The sequence below is a fragment of the Denticeps clupeoides genome, chromosome 13 (genome assembly GCF_900700375.1).
Source record: "Denticeps clupeoides chromosome 13, fDenClu1.1, whole genome shotgun sequence".
In the NCBI taxonomy this organism is placed as follows: Eukaryota; Metazoa; Chordata; class Actinopteri; order Clupeiformes; family Denticipitidae; genus Denticeps; species Denticeps clupeoides.
Window position 1 is genome coordinate 13,998,434 of NC_041719.1, and position 19,296 is coordinate 14,017,729.

General features: G+C 41.8%; 2 protein-coding genes across 7 annotated transcripts; one reads left to right on the forward strand and one right to left on the reverse strand.

Annotated features, from left to right (window-relative positions):
- The first annotated feature begins 230 nt into the window (after positions 1–230).
- On the forward strand, positions 231–8,053 carry lrrc66 (leucine rich repeat containing 66). Of its 4 annotated transcripts, none has more exons than XM_029000826.1 (6): positions 231–343; positions 563–989; positions 2,072–2,241; positions 2,341–2,668; positions 2,794–7,079; positions 7,281–8,053. In XM_029000826.1, the coding sequence occupies exons 2-6, from the start codon at positions 563–565 to the stop codon at positions 7,686–7,688; spliced, it is 5,619 nt and encodes a 1,872-aa protein (XP_028856659.1). In that variant the 5' UTR covers positions 231–343; the 3' UTR covers positions 7,689–8,053. The 4 variants fall into 4 exon arrangements, with proteins under 4 accessions (XP_028856659.1, XP_028856658.1, XP_028856657.1 ...); XM_029000825.1 differs by having other exon boundaries at positions 2,794–7,489; positions 7,582–7,637; XM_029000824.1 differs by having other exon boundaries at positions 2,794–8,053.
- A 39-nt stretch (positions 8,054–8,092) lies between these two features.
- On the reverse strand, positions 8,093–18,661 carry dcun1d4 (DCN1, defective in cullin neddylation 1, domain containing 4 (S. cerevisiae)). 3 transcript variants are annotated; one of them, XM_029001650.1, is made up of 11 exons: positions 18,569–18,661; positions 15,351–15,421; positions 14,176–14,215; positions 13,874–13,961; positions 13,240–13,328; positions 12,596–12,666; positions 12,071–12,162; positions 11,557–11,665; positions 11,043–11,147; positions 10,850–10,952; positions 8,093–10,202 (listed from the first exon to the last, which is right to left on the reverse strand). In XM_029001650.1, the coding sequence occupies exons 1-11, from the start codon at positions 18,585–18,587 to the stop codon at positions 10,147–10,149; spliced, it is 843 nt and encodes a 280-aa protein (XP_028857483.1). In that variant the 5' UTR covers positions 18,588–18,661; the 3' UTR covers positions 8,093–10,146. The 3 variants fall into 3 exon arrangements, with proteins under 3 accessions (XP_028857483.1, XP_028857485.1, XP_028857484.1); XM_029001652.1 differs by having other exon boundaries at positions 18,612–18,646; XM_029001651.1 differs by lacking the exons at positions 14,176–14,215; positions 15,351–15,421; positions 18,569–18,661 and having other exon boundaries at positions 13,778–13,911.
- Positions 18,662–19,296: the final 635 nt, after the last annotated feature.

Sequence of the window (19,296 nt, forward strand, 5' to 3'; positions counted from 1 at the left end):
TATAACTAGAAGACCGTTCTCCGATTGAGCTGTTTCACTGTCATTGACCAAAGGTATGTGTCATTGAGGGGATGGGAGGGGAGGGTTCTGCCCGGTTCTGAACATTTCGTGGGTTACTGTGAAAATCCTGTAAGACATTAACTTGGGCATGGCGTATAGTTAGGCATAAATATGTGCGTGACTCAAATATTGCTATGCTTTCGCCAGACTTTGACCTCAGACATTCAGAAGTCAAAGTCAAAGCAGCTTCCTGTCTCAAAGTCTTTTAAAGTACTCTGTGGCCAGTGTGTTTGGGGAAAGATTACATGGTCTTTACAAACAACTAACTTGTATCTACAAATAGGTAAGTGGTTTTTAGATTAGTTAACACTCAGTTAAGAAAGCTACTCAGTGACAAATCGTGTGATTTGTGACGCTTAAGATATTTACAATCATAAAATGCCTTTTGGTGCATTCTTATGCGGTGGTTTGTCATCCCTTTATATTAAAGATATTCTTTATATTAAAATTCTATAACTGTCATACCAATTTACGTTGTATTCTTTTTTTGTTTTTTGATCAGATGTATTCAGGGCAGACAGTAATGTACCCATTTAAAGTGCTGATCTGCTCTGCAACGCTGATCTGCCTGCATGGAAAGCGCTTTTCTCCATATGCTTCAGCCTCCCCGGTGCCCTGTCTGTGGGAGACGGGGTCGCTGTTAAACTGCTCTGCCCTAAATCTGCATGAAGCCCCTTTACGTATCCCAGCAACCATCCAGGCCCTGAATTTATCCTACAATTCTTTGCGGTCCTTGCCGCCCCTATGGCCTGGTGACGGAGCACTCGTTGGTTTGCTGTACCTCTGGCTGGGACACAACAGTTTAGAGGACCTATCACTGTGTCGGAGAATGAGAGTGAGGTTGAAATCTGCCGAGTGCGGTTTCACGTGGGCCCCTGCCTTAGAACTGCTGGCTGCGGAAAGGAATCAGCTACAACAAATTCCTGAAGGTCAGGTGTCCATTAAAACATGCATCTTGTACACTACATTTCTCTTATTTCTCATTCTCTGTTCTTGCTAGCTTCTTCTAAAAATGTCCTTATTTTTTCTGCACTGTCATCTCTCACACTGAACAAGAGGTCCTATGACAAATCCAGGCAGAAGACATTGTGAATACAAAATGACACTGCTCTGCCATGCCTCATGGCTTGTCTCCAAGTGTAAAGTATTTATCTTTATATGCACCGCATACCTAAACACATTTGCTAGATAAAGAACTGTCACTCATCACGGTGTGAACTTTGAACTATAGTCTTTTAACTCATTCAGCCAGTCACAGGGTGTCTGCTCTTATTTTAATGATGAGAATAGAAACTGTACTCAGGACTAAAGCTGTAGACATTTATTGATGCTGATTTATTTAACTGTGCTCGTTAAACTTATAGCCAAATGCAGGAATGGTTTCAGTGTTATGTAAAACTGTCCTTATTAAATTGTGTACAGTCAAAAAAAATGGTCGGGTAGGATCATCTGAGTCAAGATCTGAGTAAAGATGGCAGCTTCACATTTTGCAATTTGTTATTCTGCTCACAATCTGCCCTGGTGCTATCCAATTAACCCACAATCCACAATGTTTCAGTTCACCAGCATCCAAAGTACAAGCTAGAAAAGCAGAGAGGTTTCCTGTGCATTGCCCTCTTATATTTTATAAAGTGAGATTCAAATTCATGTATATATTATAAAAAACAGGTGTAATTTCTCTACTGATGATCACAGAAATGAATGAATCTGGCATATATATTCTTATACTCATCTTATATGGTTGTTTCAGTGGCATGCAATTTAAGTCCATACCATTGTCCATGCCAAAAATAAAATAAAGCTCCAGATATCCCCTTTTCTGTCATGCTGTCAAAAAAATGGGGAAAAAACACAATATGGTGATTAATGATTTATAAAAAACATTATTAGCATTACCAGGGTCACTCCATGATTCCCTCCCATTTTATATGAGGTCATGTTTTTTTTTTTTTAATAATTCAGAACCACCTTATACAACTGTATATTGCTCTTTTTTGCACTGTTTCTCCAGGTTTGAGAAAAAGTGTAAACCTGCTGGTGCTCCAGCTGTCTTATAATAAGATCACTGCGCTAGGCTCCACTGACCTACAGGGGTGTATTCACATCAGGGAACTGCATCTACACCACAACCTCATCAGCACTATTCATCCACTCGCCTTCAGAGATGTTCATGATCTTGAGGTAACATCATTCAACAAACCATGAGATACGTGATGATGTATGCTTTATTTATACCATCTGACTAGGTGGCTAACAGTGACATAAAAATGGTCCTTGCAGGTTCTGGATCTGAGTTTCAATTTGCTAACCAGGATCCCACCGACCGTTCACCTGTCTCTGCTGAATCTGATGCCACGGGTGGATGTAAGCAGTAACAGGTGGCAGTGCGATTTTGAGTTATGGGACCTGGGGAAGAGACTGAACGAAACCGGCACAACATTAAACTTGATCTGTCATTCTCCGCCACAATTTGCTGGGAAAGAACTACTGCAACTAAGAGAAGAGGACTTTGTTTGCTCAAAACCCAAATATGGCAGCATCCACCACCTGGACAAAACAGTGGATGAAGGCATGGAGATATGGCTGTTGTGCAGTCTGCAAACTCAAGGTACTTTCACTAATCACCTCACAGGCAAAAAAAAGAAAAAAATAGTGGTTGGCTGGTTTAAAGGTTTAACTGGTTTAAACAATTGAATAACCTACAGTTGAATATCATTGTATTATTTTTTTCAGATGATTCTCCGGGACTTTGGTGGACACCTCACGGCCAAGCAAGTGGAGCTCAGCAAGCCCTGCTCATCCGCAATATCACAAAGAAAGATGCTGGGCTATATATATGTGTATCGAAACCTGAAAAACTTGTGTACATTTTTGAGCTCCACGTTCACCAAAGAGGAACAGAAAGGCTAAGGAGAGAAATCGCCACTGAAAATGTACAAACCGAACAACATGCCATGGTCAGAGAAAGGGAGAGGAGTTTATCTCGGGCCTATTCTGATTCTGACTTCATCCTGGCTGTCTGTCTGTCAGTCATCATCACCTTCATTGTTGCATTTATTCTTGGTGTTGTACTCAGACCATTACTGGATGCTTTATGGTACAAGATTCACTTGAAAAGAAGCCCCTCCAGCAGAACTCCATCTCTTGGCAGTCAATCTATGACCAACATGGACCCACCCACATATTTTAATAAAGGATTTTCTGTGTCAGAGGATGCAGAGTTGGAAGCAAGAGATGGTCAGAGAGTTACATTTGCTGAGGTCACACACACTAATGATGACAACTATGTCACAGTTCTGGAGGATCAAGAGGCAATAGAAGAGAACAGTGGTGATGAAGTTACATATGAGAATGTCAAAAGAAGCTCAACAAGCACAAATCATATTTCAATTCAGGTTGAGAATGTCAGACCAGATGAGCATCGTACAGTTGACAAAGTAATGGAGTTTGAAAACATTCCTGATCCAGAGGAGCCCATAAGGGAAGATGATAGCAGTTCATCATCATCATCATCATCATCATCTGACTCAGAAAAGGAGATGCTACCGATATCCAGTCAGGATGCAAAACCAACACAGATAAATGGGAATAAGTCAGAGGTAGAAAATATCACAGGTCTGAGTTTGGTGAAGCACAAAGTTACCACTGAGAAGCTTCAACACACTAGCTTAAGTTCAGAGTTAAAACCAGTGGCCATTCCTATATTTTCTTCAGAGCCATTTGCTGACTGGGCTGCCCAGATAATAGAACAGAATGCAGACAACAGAAACCTCTCTGATGCTGACAGTGGAGAGAGTTTTTCATTCACTGATGAAACAACACTGACGAGTAGTCATGATCTATCAAGCACTGGTGTGAACCTTCCAGTGGAAATGCCCAAGGAGCCAAGAAGCGAGAGTGGAGTTCAGGCAGAATCTGAAATCTGCAAAATTGAACGCAATGTAAAGTCTGATTTTTCTGATTTGTCAAGGTCTTCGAGCTCCAGTGACAGTGAGGATGCAACAGAACATACAGAGACGATGAAAACAGAGACTGAAATATCCCTCAAATATGACACGTCTGGCTCTTCAGAGCAAGATATTTACACTTCGAGACCAAGACTAGATACAATAATCTTAGAGCCAGATGATATTCAGTTGACTTTCATTCAAGATGATGCCACTGATCAGATGACATTCCAAGAGGTGTTTTCTGAAAGTAAGAAAAAGTTGAATTTACCATTCAATCCTATTCCTTTCAAACGCCCTGGTAAACTCCACCCCAGCAATAAAGCTGAAGAAGAGCCTAAGAAATATAATGTTCATCCTGTATATAGACAGAGACTGGTTCCAGTTTATACAGGCAATTTAACACATTCGCATTTGCTGACCACCAGTAGTTCCACTGACTATGAAGATCCACCCTTATACAACTCTGCCTTCAGTCTTGCGGACACTGTAATAGATATCTCTGACACAAGTGTTACAAGGGGTATGTCAAACAAAAATTCAGAGAGAGTCCTTCATATTCCCTTCGACAACACCGCAAGCAGTACAGATGATGTCGAAAGAACTGGGAGTTTGAAGGAGGAGACTGGCTGGTCAGATGTGTTTGATTTAAGTGGCTCATGTCAGACAAAAGGAGAAGGGAGCTTGACCTTTGAACAGCTACCAATGACCAAAAGATCTCTTCAATTTACTGCTTCAACAGTCTCAAGAACACAGAGTGAAAAACTTGAGCAGACAGATTCAAGTGGCCAACATCAAGCCCCAGTCATTGGAGACATCAGTGGTTTTATGGGAAAAGGAGAACAGTTTTCTTTACCAAAGCCAAAGCGATATCTTGTGTTCACCACCAAGGATGACTCCACAGTCGATATAAAAGAAATGTCAGAAGCAAAAGAACCAGAGGAAAGTTTGTCTAAATCAATAATCTCATCTTCTGACTCCAGTAGCTCAAGTGACAGTGATTCTCAGGAAGAAAAAAAGACCCCAAAAGACCCCCCTCTTCTTCTTACGTCCTCTTCAATGGAGCTAAGAGTGCAAACTGAAGAAATACAGAAAGTAATGCCAGAACTAGAAAGGTCAGATTCAAGTGTCTCATCTCAAATCACGGTAATTGGAGACATCAGTGGTTTTAAAGGAAAAAGCGGCCAGTTTTCCATACCAAGGCCAAAACAATATCTTATGTTCAACACCAAGGAAGACTCTACACTTTATGAAAAGGAAATGTCAAAAGTAAAAGAAACAGAGGAAAGTTTGTCTAAATCAATCATCTCATCATCTGATTCCAGCAGTTCAAGTAACAGTGATGCAGAAGCTGAAAATGGTCACTTGAGCCAACTCTCCAAACTCCAACCCCCAAAAGACCCTCTTCTTTTTACATCCTCTTCAAAGGAGATAAAGATTCAGACTAAAGAAATACAGAATGTAATGCCAGTTAGAGAGCTAGAAAGGTCAGACTCGAGTGTCTCAGCTGAAGTCACAGTTATTGGAGACGTGAGTGGTTTTAGAGGAAAAAGGGACCAGTTTTCCATACCAAAGCCAAAACGATATCTCATGTTCACCACCAAGGAAGACTCTCCACTCTATAAAAAGGAAATACCAAAAGAAAAAAACCAGGAGGACAATTTGGTTAAATCAGTTGTTTTACCTCCAGATTCCAGTAGCTCAAGTGAGAGCGATTCAGAAGAAAGAAATGTTTGCTTGATCCAACTACCAAAATCCCAACCCCAAAAAGAATCTCTTCTTTTAATCTCCCCTTCTAATGAGTTAAGAGTGCAGATTGAAGAAAAGCAGAATGTAATGCCAGAGCTAGAAAGGTCAGAGTCAAGTCTTTCAGCTCAAGTCCCAGTTGTTGGAGACATCAGTCGTTTTATGGGAAAGGGGGACCAGTTTTCAATACCAAAGCCAAAAAGCTACATTATGTTCACCACCAAGGAAGATTCTACACTCTATGAAAAGGAAAGGACAAAAGAAAACAAATCAAAAGGAAATTGGTCAAAATCAGATTCCAGTAGTTCAAGTGACAGTGATTCAGAAAAAAGAAATGTTGGCTTAATCCCACTCCCAAAGACCTCATCTTCAAATGAACCAAGGGCACCAACTGAACCAATTCAAAAAGTAATGCCAGATCTGGAGAGGTCAGACTCAACCATCTCATCTCAAGCTACAGTCATTGGAGACATCAGTGGTTATGTGGGAGAAGGGGCAAAAGTTTCCTTTCCAAAGCCAAAAAGATACCTGAAGTTCACCACCACCACCACCACCACCACCGAACCCCCAACACTCTATGAAAAAGAAATGTCAAAAAAGAATGAACTAGATGAAAGTCCAACTAAATCAGTTATCTTACCTTCTGACTTCAGCAGCTCAAGTGACAGTGATTCAGAAAATGGATTAATCAACTTGGGCCAACTCCCCAAACCCCAAAAATCTCTTCTTTTTGCCTCATCTTCAAATGAAAAAAATGAACAACTACTGCAAAGTGAACAAATAAAGAATGTCATTCCAGAACTAGAGAGGTCAGATTCAAAACTTTCAACTCAGGCTCCAGTTGTTGGAGACATCAGTGGTTTTACGGGAAAAGGGGACCAGTTTTCACTACCAAAGCCTAAAAGATATCTTATGTTTACCACCACGGAAGACTCAACACTTGAAAAAGTAATATCCATGAAAAAAGAACCTGAAGAAAGTATAACTAAATTGGTAATATCCCCTCCTGATTCCATTAGTTCAAGTGACTCTGAAGAAGGAAGTCCAAGCAAGAGCCAACTCCCTAAACTCAAAAAATCACTTCTGTTTAGCTCGTCTTCATATGAGAGAAGGCTAAACACTGAGAAAATACAGACTGTAAATGCAGAACGAGAGAGGTCTGATTCAAGACTTTCTGCTCAGGCTCCAGTTGTTGGAGACATCAGTGGTTTTATGGGCAAAGGGGACACGTTTTCCTTACCAAAGCCTAAACGATTTCTTCAGTTCACCACCAAGGAAGACTCTACAGTCTATGAAAAGGAGATGCCAGTAGAAAAAGAAAGCAAGGTAAGCGGAACTAAACCGGTTATCTTTCCTCCTGATACCAGCAGCTCAAGTGACAGTGATTCTGAAAAAGGAAACGTCCACTTGAGCAAACTCCCCAAACCCACAAAATCTCTACTTTTTACTTCATTAGCAAATGAGCCACAAATTGAGCAGATACGGAATGTTCTACCAGAGAGATCAGACTCAAAATTCTCATTACAGGCCTCGGTCATTAAGGACGAGTTTTCCAGTCTAGTCAAAGAAAAAGAACCAGAAGCAAGTCGGCCTAAAGCAGTCATCCTACCTCCTGATTTTACAAGCTCAAGCGACAGTGATTCTGAAGAAAGAAATCTCCCCAGGCACCCCAAATCTCTTCTTTTAACCTCATCCTCATATGAATCAAGGATGTACAGTGAATCAGAGGCAAAAAGGTCTGGCATGATCAGGAAAGATGGAAACAGACACGTTTCCTTCGATCAACTACCGAAGCCTAAAAAATCTCTACTCTTCACACCTTCTGCAGTTGAAACAAGGAGGGAACAAGAGCAGAGAGAGGTCACCACTTCATCCCAATCAACCACATCCAGATATTCATCTGCTGTAAAGGCAAGTTCAAAAAACGACCAATAGATGGCAGTGCAGATTAAAGTCCACAGGGCAGATTAACTCTGGTAACTCTGCAACTTACTTTTGCTAATTGCAAAATTATTTTTTTCTTTTTTTTTTTAATGCTGATACAATTTTAGCTGTGCAAGTGGAGTGTTTTAATATGAGAGTATAATTTCAAACAATTACTGTACTATCTGTGCCTGTTGCAGTGAATATTTGTATATATATAACTTTAACAAAAGGACATATATCTATATTTCATATGTATCTCTCCATAGCACATGTATTAATAATGTAACAATAATGTTTATTAAGGAACTTGTTCTCTGTAGTAAAGTTATGCTTTGTATTATGTAAATGCTTTCTACAGTAAAACTTACAATAAATCTGGTCACAAAAAGCAAAATCAAGAAGTCGAGAAAATGAATTTGTTAATAAACCACTTTATATACTGAATGTAAATAGGTTACAGTGAAATCAAACACATACAGCAACACATCCATACATATTTACAGTCAGATGAGATGTCCAACCCCCTGCATTACCAATGCCACAAAAAAGTTGGATACTGCCTTCGTATTTGTGCACACGTCCTGATGAGTGTAACAACTCCATGCTCACATTACTGTGAATCACCATGTATGCTATTATGCTGAATTGAAGCTGCTTTTTTTAAGCTAACATGCACTTTTAAGTCCAATACAGACTTTTTTTTCTTCTTATTGGTCAGCTGAAAGTCCATAATATTAATCACTGCCTGTTGCAACATGTACAACTAACAACGCAGGTAGTCCAGCACTTAGCTGAGCAATGCAGGGGGCAACACTCCTCAGCAGATGAGGTTACATGTGTATTTCAGCTCTAAATATACCGTAACACAATCATGGTTCTCAAAATGTGTTAAGAAAGCATGTCCGCGTGTAACCATATTAAGCACAGACGTTCACTTATACAAATATCTGTACAAAAAAAAAATATCAATTTCATACACTCACGGACAGCTCTGACATAGCATGCAAGCACATTTTCCACTCTGATGACACGTTAGCTATGCGGCATGTCCAGAGACAAAACAGAATGTTTACAACAAATATTACAAGAACATTAGGTATTTGCTAGGCAACAGTCAAGGCTAAGGGACAAACAGGTCTCAAGTATCAACTCTTTACAGTGGACACCTGCTGATCCATTAAGCCTGTGATGAACGACTATGCATGCTGGGAAATGTATGCTAAAGTGCCCAGTAACAGCAGCCATATTATAAGAAGCTTGTATATCTTCATGTCAATCACCTGGAAGTTGGAATTTCAACACAGGAGGACAAATCCATTCGAGGTGAAGAACAGTGTTACATTACCTTGAGATTCTAGTCATCTGGCCACCATCAAAGAAATCCTTAAAACCAAGCTCTTGCACATGCCTGGTTCAGTCATCATGGGTATTATTGCAGGGAAGCTGAGTGGCAACATGAGGGCTTATAACCACTGGTAACAGGTACGACTGAAACCAGGCCCAGTCAGATTAAACTGCATTATTCTTTCTTCTCCCTGTGTTCAATGATCTCAGAGATCCCTTGATAGGTAGCTTTTATAGTGGGCATATTCCACTTTTTATCATCAGTGTTGTACCTTCTGTCAGTAAGATGAAAAAAAGCACTTTTTGAACATTGGTTAGTTAAGTTTATGGGAACGAGGTTCATTTTGACCATGATAGCTTGTTCAAACACAGTCCCCAACACAGTTACTATGCTTAACAGTATAAACAACACTGTGCTGTATTCTGGAATATTTAATAAAACTATCATTTAGATATAGAATAAAACGTCCAAAGCACAAATACACCTAGTATATATATATTTATTTAGTTTTTAAAGACTGTGTGCCTGGTCAAAGTGAATTGATGTGAAGACTGCCTAGTGCAGAGAGAGTATATTTGGATTCTTTCCATTTGTGGAAGTGCAGCTTTAAACATCTCCACTCTAAAAGGGCCAAAACGCAACTATCTGTTAGCCCCTCACAACTCAATTGACTAATTAAAGTAATTATGTTGCAGGGCTGCCATGACAACACAACCACGCTTGCGACTGACACTCACAGGCCCTCAATGAGTGGAGGTGTGCAAATCTGTTTTAGGCTGCTCCAGGCTATTTTGTTCACATCTATAGTACTCTCACAGCAATATGACAAGTCACAGTGACAGGGCGCCACCAGAGGCCGGCTGTGTGCTCACCCACAGTGCACTGTGGGAAGGGAATTTTAGTAGGAGATCTGAGGTTCAGATGACCGCTCCAGGGTAACCAGTGGCCGCTAACCCTGAGCGGGGCAGCATGTGAACAAGTGGAGAACGGGGCACATGCCATCTTCCCGCATCTGCTCACTGTGGTTCTGGTTGCTTGTTGATGTTTTGATTTTGGAGCCATCATTGTCATCACTGTCATTGGTATCGTTGTTGTTCGCTTTGTTATTGGCTCCAGTTGTTGCTATGACATCTCTCTGTCTTTGTACCATTCCACAAACTCATCTAACAACACTGGCCCTGGAAAAAAACGGCACAGAATAGTTTAATACTGTATTATTACAGTATTACTGTATAATACTGTGGTGGGCTGGTGGCCCGCCCTGCCACCAGTGTCCTGGGATGACCCGGAGTAGTACAAAGTTATGCAAAGTGAATGCATGCATAGCTTCCATCACATCAGGCCATGTTTGTTTAACATCCTGCACCCCTTGTGTGTGATTTGTTAAGAGCTAGGCACTGTGGGGCAGTGGTGGCCTAGCGGTTAAGGAAGTGGCCCTGCAATCAGAAGGTTGCTGGTTCGAATCCCAATCTGCCAAGGTGCCACTGAGGTGCCACTGAGCAAAGCACCGTCCCCACACACTGCTCCCCGGGCGCCTGTCATGGCTGCCCACTGCTCACTCAGGGTGATATGTTAAATGCAGAGGACAAATTTCACTGTGTGCACCGTGTGCTGTGCTGCTGTGTATCACGTGTGACAATCACTTCACTTTACACTTTACAATTATTCTTGGAAATATTGCTGATGTTGTTACCGATTGTAGTCATGGAAATAAACTAAATATTTTTACATAACATTATCTACTTAGGGCTATCATGATTTTGGAAGAGACCAACTTTTTATGGCATTTAAAGGAATATTTCAGCAACAACAGATATTTACTCACATGCTCCATCTTCATCATAGTTACTGAGATCCAGATTAATGGTCCTGCTAAACTCCAAAACATTGCACCATTGGTCTTTATTTATAACTTTGTACTTGGATTGCTACACAAGAGAGAAACATATATTTATTAACACTTTGAAAATAGTACCAATTAATGAATTCAAATGCAGAAGTCACATGTAAAAAGATACCTCTAGAAACTGGTTAAATACTGGAAACAAAGGCCATGTCTTTCCTAGAAGAAGTCCCAGCATGCATTTGGCTGTATTTAGGTCTAAACTTCTCTGGTCCTTCTCCTGAAATAGAATGTAAATAAAAAATTATTCAGCTTCAAGACAGACCTGTGGTTTGAAAATCTTGATCACTCCTTTTGAAAAATGTGGCCAAATTAAGGTCTGTGCACTTTCCTGTTTTATTACAAATTGAATTGTAATAGTTATTATCATTTTCATGCAGCGAAAGTGAAAAACAGACATCCAAAGTTTACACATGTTCTAGTGTCACTCACAACATCAAAACAGCCCTCTAGGCCAAACTACAGAAAGTCATTTCTCTCTAAAACCAGTACTGTCACTTATGACAAAATGTAAAGGTTGTAAACAAAGACTTCACTCTCCATTACAAAACAGCAAGGTGTTAAAAGGCAATCCCCAAAAAATGAAAAGAAAAGCTATAGGTATGGCCTGTTGCCACATTTAAACTCACCCGAGCAAAATCAAAGGCGTATCGGTAAATAAGCTTAAAGTTGGTGGCATCATTTAGGACAGACCTCAAGTAGTCAAGAGAGTTCCTGAGCTTCTCTGTTGAGTCGCACCTGAGATGAATGGATAGAGAGAGAAATCTTGTTCAGAATGTATGTATGCTTTAGGGGGTATACTGATATCCAAAATTAGACCAAATCATTTAATTCAATGGCCAGTCAGTCTCTCATCCAGAGTGACATGATCAGAATTGGAATATAGGGAAAAAAACATGTGAACTTCTCCTAGCCCCCTGTTTTAGTACCTTGTGCACTTTATAAGCTTTTTTAAAAATTACACAGTTATGCTTAGTGTTGGGGGTTATGTGTTTGCGTTCAATGGATAGAAAAACAATGTAAGCTATGAGCACGGCAGCGCTCAGTTTGGTGAGAAAATGTATGTGCTAATTGAGACTTATTACACCCCCAAAACACAAATTTTGATTGTTTGTATAATATTAAATGACAAACACAACTTACTGTAGAGAGCCCATGCCTTTCAACCACTCCTGCAGGGTGAAGTAGCCCATACTCTGAGCATCTAGCTTCCACGCCAGTACCAGCATTACAACCTGTTCAGATGACACACAGGTCAAACACAGCGATTTATAGTAAACACTCACACACTTGTAATACTCAATACATTGACCAACCATAACACTACGTCCAAGTTAAGCGAACAACATTGATTATCTTACATTATCCTGGCATCTGGCAGTAGGTGGGATTTATTTGTTAGCAAGTGGTCATTTTGTTGATTTGTTGGATTCATGGAAAAATGCCTCACAATTTACTAGTGATAACTAGTAAACTATTGATTAACCTTGTGATTGATTTGTTTAGTATACCTGGCAAAAGTGATCATAATGTGTGTGTGTGTGTGTGTGTGTGTGTGTGTGTGTGTGTGTGTGTGTGTGTGTGTGTGTGTGTGTGTGTGTGTGTGTGTGTGTGTGTGTGTATATATATATATATTTATTTATTTTAACATATTTAAAAAATATTTACATTCTCTGGTTCCACTCCAATATCTTCACAAAATTTCTCCATCCCGTCTGGTCCGACAACATCATCACAGCCTACAAAGGATTTGTTATCATAAAAGAGTTGTTCACAAAAAGTGACATATTTTGGCTAAGCAATCAAAGCAGATTTCGCTTAAAGGTCCCCTATTATTATTGTTTTTTTGCTTTTATATAGGTCTTAGCAGTCCCCTAATATTGGATCTAATGTCTCTTTCTGAAATTCAGCCATGGTGCAGAATTACAACCACTTCATCCAATCACACAATGAGATTTCCCCAGAATGCACCGTTCTGGTGTCTGTGGCTTTAAATGCTAATAGGAGGAGAGAGGCGGGATGATGAAGAGAGTGGCCTATAGAAATGAGCAGGGGAGGTAACCTTTCCAGATCCGACCATCTGAGCTGAAGCAGAATGATCAGAGCACTCTTTACACCTATCACAATTTCTAGCCACTGCAGGACCACAAACAGGCTAGGGGAACTCGTATTAATGTTGAATAATCTCACAAAGTTACATTTTCAGGACAGGGGACCTTTAAAGGTGGTTTCACAAATGTATTTTCTGCCCTTTATGTGGTATTTACTTGACTGCAAGTAAATCTGGCAAGATCTTTCAACTACATTCTCACCTGCATACTCATAGAACCACTCCAAGCACCTCTTGCTGGAGAAGGCCTCCTCCTCTTGGATCCGTGAAGCTTCGTGTTTTCTGTAAAAACTTGTTGTCAAACAAACAGATCTCATTAGAACATGAAGGGCTGGCATAGGTCCACATTTTCAACCAAATTCAGAAGATTCCTGAGCCAATCACTTAATTTAATGAGATCGGTGCCATGCTGTTATGAACACAGACAACGTCCTTCTGTAGGAAAGTCAGCCGAGGGTAGAAAAAACATGCAGTATAATAGCGACCTCTGGTGCCTAAAACAATATTTTTTTAATTACAATCCACAATAATCCTGCATTCCACTTGTCACTGGAGCTGAGACTCTAAGGATGAGATTCAGACCTGAGTTGAATGTGTCCTAGTACAAGTTTGAACACCACAACTCAACAGAATACACAGCAATTTGCATTGCCTATAAACAGTATTTTACTACAGTTTTGTCTGTTTTTAATGCACAGACACCCACTCAGGGGTCAGGAATAGTGATTTCAAAATCCTACCTGGATGTGGCATAGTTTCTGTGAAATGGATCCATTTGCACTTCACTCAGAGGCTATGCTCTGTTCAGACCAGTGGCAAATAAATGTTGTAGATACCTGTCCTGTCTACTTTTCTTGGCAGACAAGTCATCTCCTGTGGTGGGTCTCCTTTTTTTCCTGGGGGGCATGGGTCTAGAGCAGCAGGCTGGTGGAGACCAAAAACGAGGCACACAGAAGAAAGAGAGATTTAAGAATTTAGCAACTGAGGATACATGAGCGCAGTAAAATATGCTCTTTAAATTTTGTAGGAATAGCATGGCACAGACTGGGTTACACAGAGATGAATGCCCAATGGCTGGTGCAACGCAACTGGAAAATCCAGACCGGGCCACAGTGGCACCTTAATGTTGACTCTATACCTGTAGTGGGAGAGTCCGGCCCAACGTCCTCAGTCAGGTTCTGAAGGGTGACAGATAATACTTTTTACTAATAATACTTTTTTTCTTTAGCAGCAGGGTCAGTCAGCTACATGTGGGTCTTACATACATGTGCTGGCCTAAGCAGCTTATGGCTTCTTACTTTGCAAAAAATATATGAACTAAATTGAAGAAATGTGGTCTATGACAGCATATAAAAAATGAGATGCTATGATTGTGATTAATAATTAAATTAATAATGTAAGAACATGTTCAGAGCAAAATAAATATCAGCTATTTGTTTGCAAGGCTATTGGAAAATAATGATCACAGTTAAGTGGCAGAACCATAATAAAATCACTTCGATGACAAAAAAATCACAGATCATAGGTGAGAGGTTATTGCTCAAACAATTCGACTTTAAAGTGGTGATTTCATGTATTAAACGCTGAGCAATATTTTCATGGCTCTATTGTATACACTAAAAGTCTTCACAAATGTCAGATTCACTAGTTTGGTAATCAGAATGTTTTGAAAGCTACATGTTTCAGTAGTGACATTCTCTCACACCCCTGTACACAAGAGGTAAACGGAGGAGAAAGGGAAGAAATCAGACTTTGAATGGTGCTTGCAAGTGTGATATATTCACAGCAGTGGGTTGAAATCGGCAAGAATGAGTTAAGTAGGGTGTTTGAGATTGTCAATGATGGAAAAGATTCACAAGGCTCCTGAGAACTTCAGTCATAGATACAATCATTATTTCGACCATTCTTATCCATGTCTCTAAAATACAGAGAAGAGAAAAGCAGCAGCTACATCTTGTATTTGATGTTAGTGGATACTGCACTACATGTTCTAACCTTCAATGCTGACATGAACAATTATTAATAATGCAAAAACAGATCTTAATCACAAATCATTCAGAGGGAATCCTTGAATGGCCCTAATTCTCCCATGTGACAAAAATGTTTAGGTAATGACTCTAGTAATGAACTGCTTGTTGCAGCTACTGAACGGTCTACTCAAGGTAAGTAAGATGTGCTACGGTGTAAAAGGTCATTTAGGTCTGTAACTCTAATTGATCAAATTCTCAGAGCCTACATTTAGTATTCAAATCAGCTCAGCCATTTTCCATTTGACAAGTGAAAAATACTGATAAGATGGAATTGGATTTTTACCAGCCTGTGTAGAGTATGGTAGATCTTGTGAATACTAGCCAGTGTAGATAAGTGAGAGTTCAGCTGAAAATCTGGAACAGAAGAGAAGACATATTGGTTACCTCATCTTAACCTCAAAAACAAATAAAAGGAACACTTTAACAACACAATGTAACTCGAAGTCAAATCACACTTCTGTGAAACCAAACTGTCCACTGAGGAAGCAACACTGACAAATGTCACATGCTGTTGTGCAAATGGAACAGAGAACAGGTGGAAATTATAGACAATTAGCAAGACATCCTCAATAAAAGGCGCGGCTCTGCAGGTCATGACCACAGACCACTTCTCAGTTCCTATGCTTTCCAGCTGATGTTCTGGTCACTTTTGAATTCTGGTGGAGCTTTCACTCTAATGGTAGCATGATACAGAGTCTACAACCCACACAAGGTAGTGCAGCTCATCCAGGATGGTACATAAATGCGAGCTGTGGCAAAAAGGTTTGCGGTGTCCGTCAGTGCAGTGTCCAGTGCATGGAGACACTATCAAAGACAGGCCACTACATCTGGAGACATGGAGGAGGCTGTAGAATGGCAACAACCCAGCAGCAGGACCGCTACCTCTGTCTTTGTACAAGGAGGAACAGGAACAAATGTGCATGTGTCTGCTCAAACAGAAACAGACTCCATGAGGGTGGTACGAGGGCCTGATGTCCACAGGTGGGGGTTGCGCTTACAGCCCAACACCGTGCAGCATGTTTGTCATTTGCCAGAGAAAACCAAGATTGGCAAATTCGCCACTGGTGCCCTGTTCTCTTCAAGGATGAAAGGAGGTTCACACTGAGCACATGTGACTGACGTGACAGAGTCTGAAGATGCCATGGAGAACGTTCTGCTGCCTGCAACATGACCTGTTTGGCAGAGGGTCAGTAATGGTATGAGGTGGAATTTCTTTAGGGGGCCACACAGCCCTCCACGTGCTCACCAGAGGTAGCCTGACTGCCATTAGGTACTGAGATTAGATCCTCAGACCCCTTGTGAGACCATATGCTGGTGTGGTTGGCCCTGGGTTCCTCCTAATGCAAGACAATGCTTGACCTCATGTGACTGGAGTGTGTCAGCAAGACAGTGGCATTGACACTATGAACTGGCCCGCCCATTCCCCAGACCTGAATCCAATCGAGCACATCTGGGACATCATGTCTCGCTCCATCCACCAACTCCACGTTGCACGACAGACTGTCCGTGATTTGGCGGATTCTTTGTCCACATCTGGGAGGAGATCTCTCAGAAGACCATCAGGACATCAGGAGCATGCACAGGTCATAGAGGCTCGTGGAGACCACACACACTATTAAGCCTCATTCTGACTCATTTTAAGGACATTACATCAAAGTTGGATCAGCCTGTAGTATGTCTTTCCACTTTAATTTTGAGTGGGACTCCAAATCCAGACCTCCATTTGGTTTCCATCAATAATTTGTGATTATGTTGTCTGTACATTCAACTATGTAAAGAACAAAGAATTACTCATTCATACAGACCTTGGATGTCTTATTTTGTGTTCGCTTTATTTATTTGAGCAGTGTACGTAGGTAAAAAAATGAATGCACTTATGAATCAGTAAACACATCTATACAAATTTTTTTCTACATGTATGCACTTCACGATTTCTTTCTGCGACCACTCACCCATTTAACATATAATCTTAAAGCAGGATTGGTCAATGTGTCAAATCGGACACAAGCAACCAATTTGCATCAGTTCAGTTATTGAATAGTCAAGTTTGCAGTTATACAACTTCATTGACCATTGATTTCTTTAAACAGGTTGAATTCTAAAAAAATCCCTGTAATATGCCCTTAAATGAAATTAAAGTGACCATATACAATAAAAAAAAAAATCCCATAAAAGCAAAATGATTTGCATCGCTCTCATTTGCATAGTTTTTCTTCGATACCATCTCACTAAAGTCCTAAGACCGATGTACTTGAAGTGACATTAGCAGTGAAATTTAAATGTCCGGCTGTACAGGTATACAGAGAGACGTGGCTCCAGCATTTACAGTACAGCTAGAAAATTTCTTTAGACAAAGCATTAATTAAATACATATGGCGACTGTAATTTGTAATCTGACAGAAATAAGTTCTGATTCGACACCTATCTTAGCAATTGCTAAATCATCGCCCTAGGTATATTTCAGTCGCCTAATTTATTATGGATAATATTTCAAGTTATTGCCACATCAGCCCTGGTCTGGTTCTGTGTCTGGCTCGTTCGGATCAATTCAGTGGAATTTTATCACATCTTTCATGATAACGATACATTAAATTTGCATTCAATTGGTTTAACATGGTCATGGTGACATAACTGCGACTCGAACCAGCCTGTCGGTCCCTCGCTGTTCCCACACCGGCATTACAGAGTTAAGGCCGCGGGCAGGAAAAGCAGAGCAGCCCGCATAACTTGCGACGACTTTACAAAGTACGCGGAGCGCCGGGGGAGACTCGGGGATTGTAGTCCGGATGCGGGCCTCCGGACACTCGCCGCCAAGGCCCCGGTCGCCGGTCACAGTACCCAGAGTTCCGTTCTTTCAAATAACAACAACAATAAAAAAAATAATGACAATAATAATGACAAGCCCCTCCCTGACGCTATCCCGGGCCGCTGATGGACGCGGTCGGTGGCGTAAACGCGACGCGTCGAGAACGCTCGGCCGCCGACACCTCGGGAATGCGAATGGTGCGGGGGGGGAAAAAAACAAAAACATTTTACCGAAACTGCGTCACAATTTTCAGCGACTCCCCCCCACCCACCACCACCCTCGGTAATTTTCCGCAGTTTCCTTGAAAACCGGACAGTTTTCTTTACCCGGACGAGACAAAAGGTGCGCGACAACTTGCTCCCGGGATGCGTGCGCCTCGTTCCGAGGAATTAAGTTCTCAGCCAAGATTACGCGGCGGCGGCGGCGGCTTCGGCGGCCGCAGGTGCGGCGCTACACGTCGGGCGGCGAGCTTCACAACAAAGGCGTCTTCGTGTCCCGGCGTCTGGCGTGCAGCGGGGACGCCGCGCACATCCTCGCCGCCGGTTCCTGGAGACGACGGCTAGCAGCGTAGCACCCAGTCTCTCCCGACCCACCCGCGCCCCCTCCCCGCCGCCGCCGACGGCCGTCCGGCCGGCCGTGGCCGAACGAGGTTCGCGGGCGCCGCGCAACACGGAACGCGTCGCCGTGGTACTTACTTGCCGCATCTGAGTGCATTTTTAGGAAACACCACAACTGTACCTCTGCGAGTCTGCAGACCGGCCAGGGGGGCGGGGCTCGCTGGTGAAGCTCGTGCCCTCGAACGGCGTTGAGTGGACGGCTGGGCTTTTTTGGCCGCGCCCCTTTGGCTTCGCCATTGGCCACGGAAGCCGTCGTGCTGTCAACATGCCGACGAAGGTTTAGTACCGCCCATGCCATGAGACGATTGGTCACCGATCCACACAGACCCGCCCTTCAAGTATGCTCATTGGCCAGGGAACTTAGCTTTGCATTATCAATTGCCGCAGCTTCCTCGTGCAAAAGTAAAAACCGGCCCACGATGGAGCTCGATTGGACTGCGTGCGTGTCAGAAACGGGCCGCGCAGCCTGAAAATGCGATTGGCTGAGAAAATACATTTTGTTTACAGTCGGCTTTTAACCCTCTCCTTTCGGGCGAGTTTTATTTTTAGAGGTGGCCTCCGATTTAAGTGGAATAGCTGCTCGTTGTAATCCACATTAAGTGCACCACCTTTCATGAGGCAGCTAAAGACTCCACCGACCTCCACTATCAGGCATGAGTTGGGAAACGTCCTGCCAGAGACACATTTGGTTGATTCAGAGCCTTTAGAAGTATGCAGAAATGCAGAATGTTTCTCTGGAACAAAGTTGATGCAACATTTTTACTGTGCATTGACAGTGCAAATATGACAAGACAGTAATTTGGGGG

Coding starts and splice junctions, on each gene's coding strand:
- lrrc66 (XM_029000824.1), top strand. CDS start 563: ATGTATTCAGGGCAGACAGTAATGTACCCATTTAAAGTGCTGATCTGC. Junction 990..2,071: donor GCTACAACAAATTCCTGAAG/GTCAGGTGTCCA, acceptor CTGTTTCTCCAG/GTTTGAGAAAAAGTGTAAAC. Junction 2,242..2,340: donor GAGATGTTCATGATCTTGAG/GTAACATCATTC, acceptor TGGTCCTTGCAG/GTTCTGGATCTGAGTTTCAA.
- dcun1d4 (XM_029001650.1), bottom strand. Junction 12,667..13,239: donor GTGGTTCTATGAGTATGCAG/GTGAGAATGTAG, acceptor AATCCTTTGTAG/GCTGTGATGATGTTGTCGGA. Junction 11,666..12,070: donor AAAGGCATGGGCTCTCTACA/GTAAGTTGTGTT, acceptor CATTCATCTCAG/GTGCGACTCAACAGAGAAGC.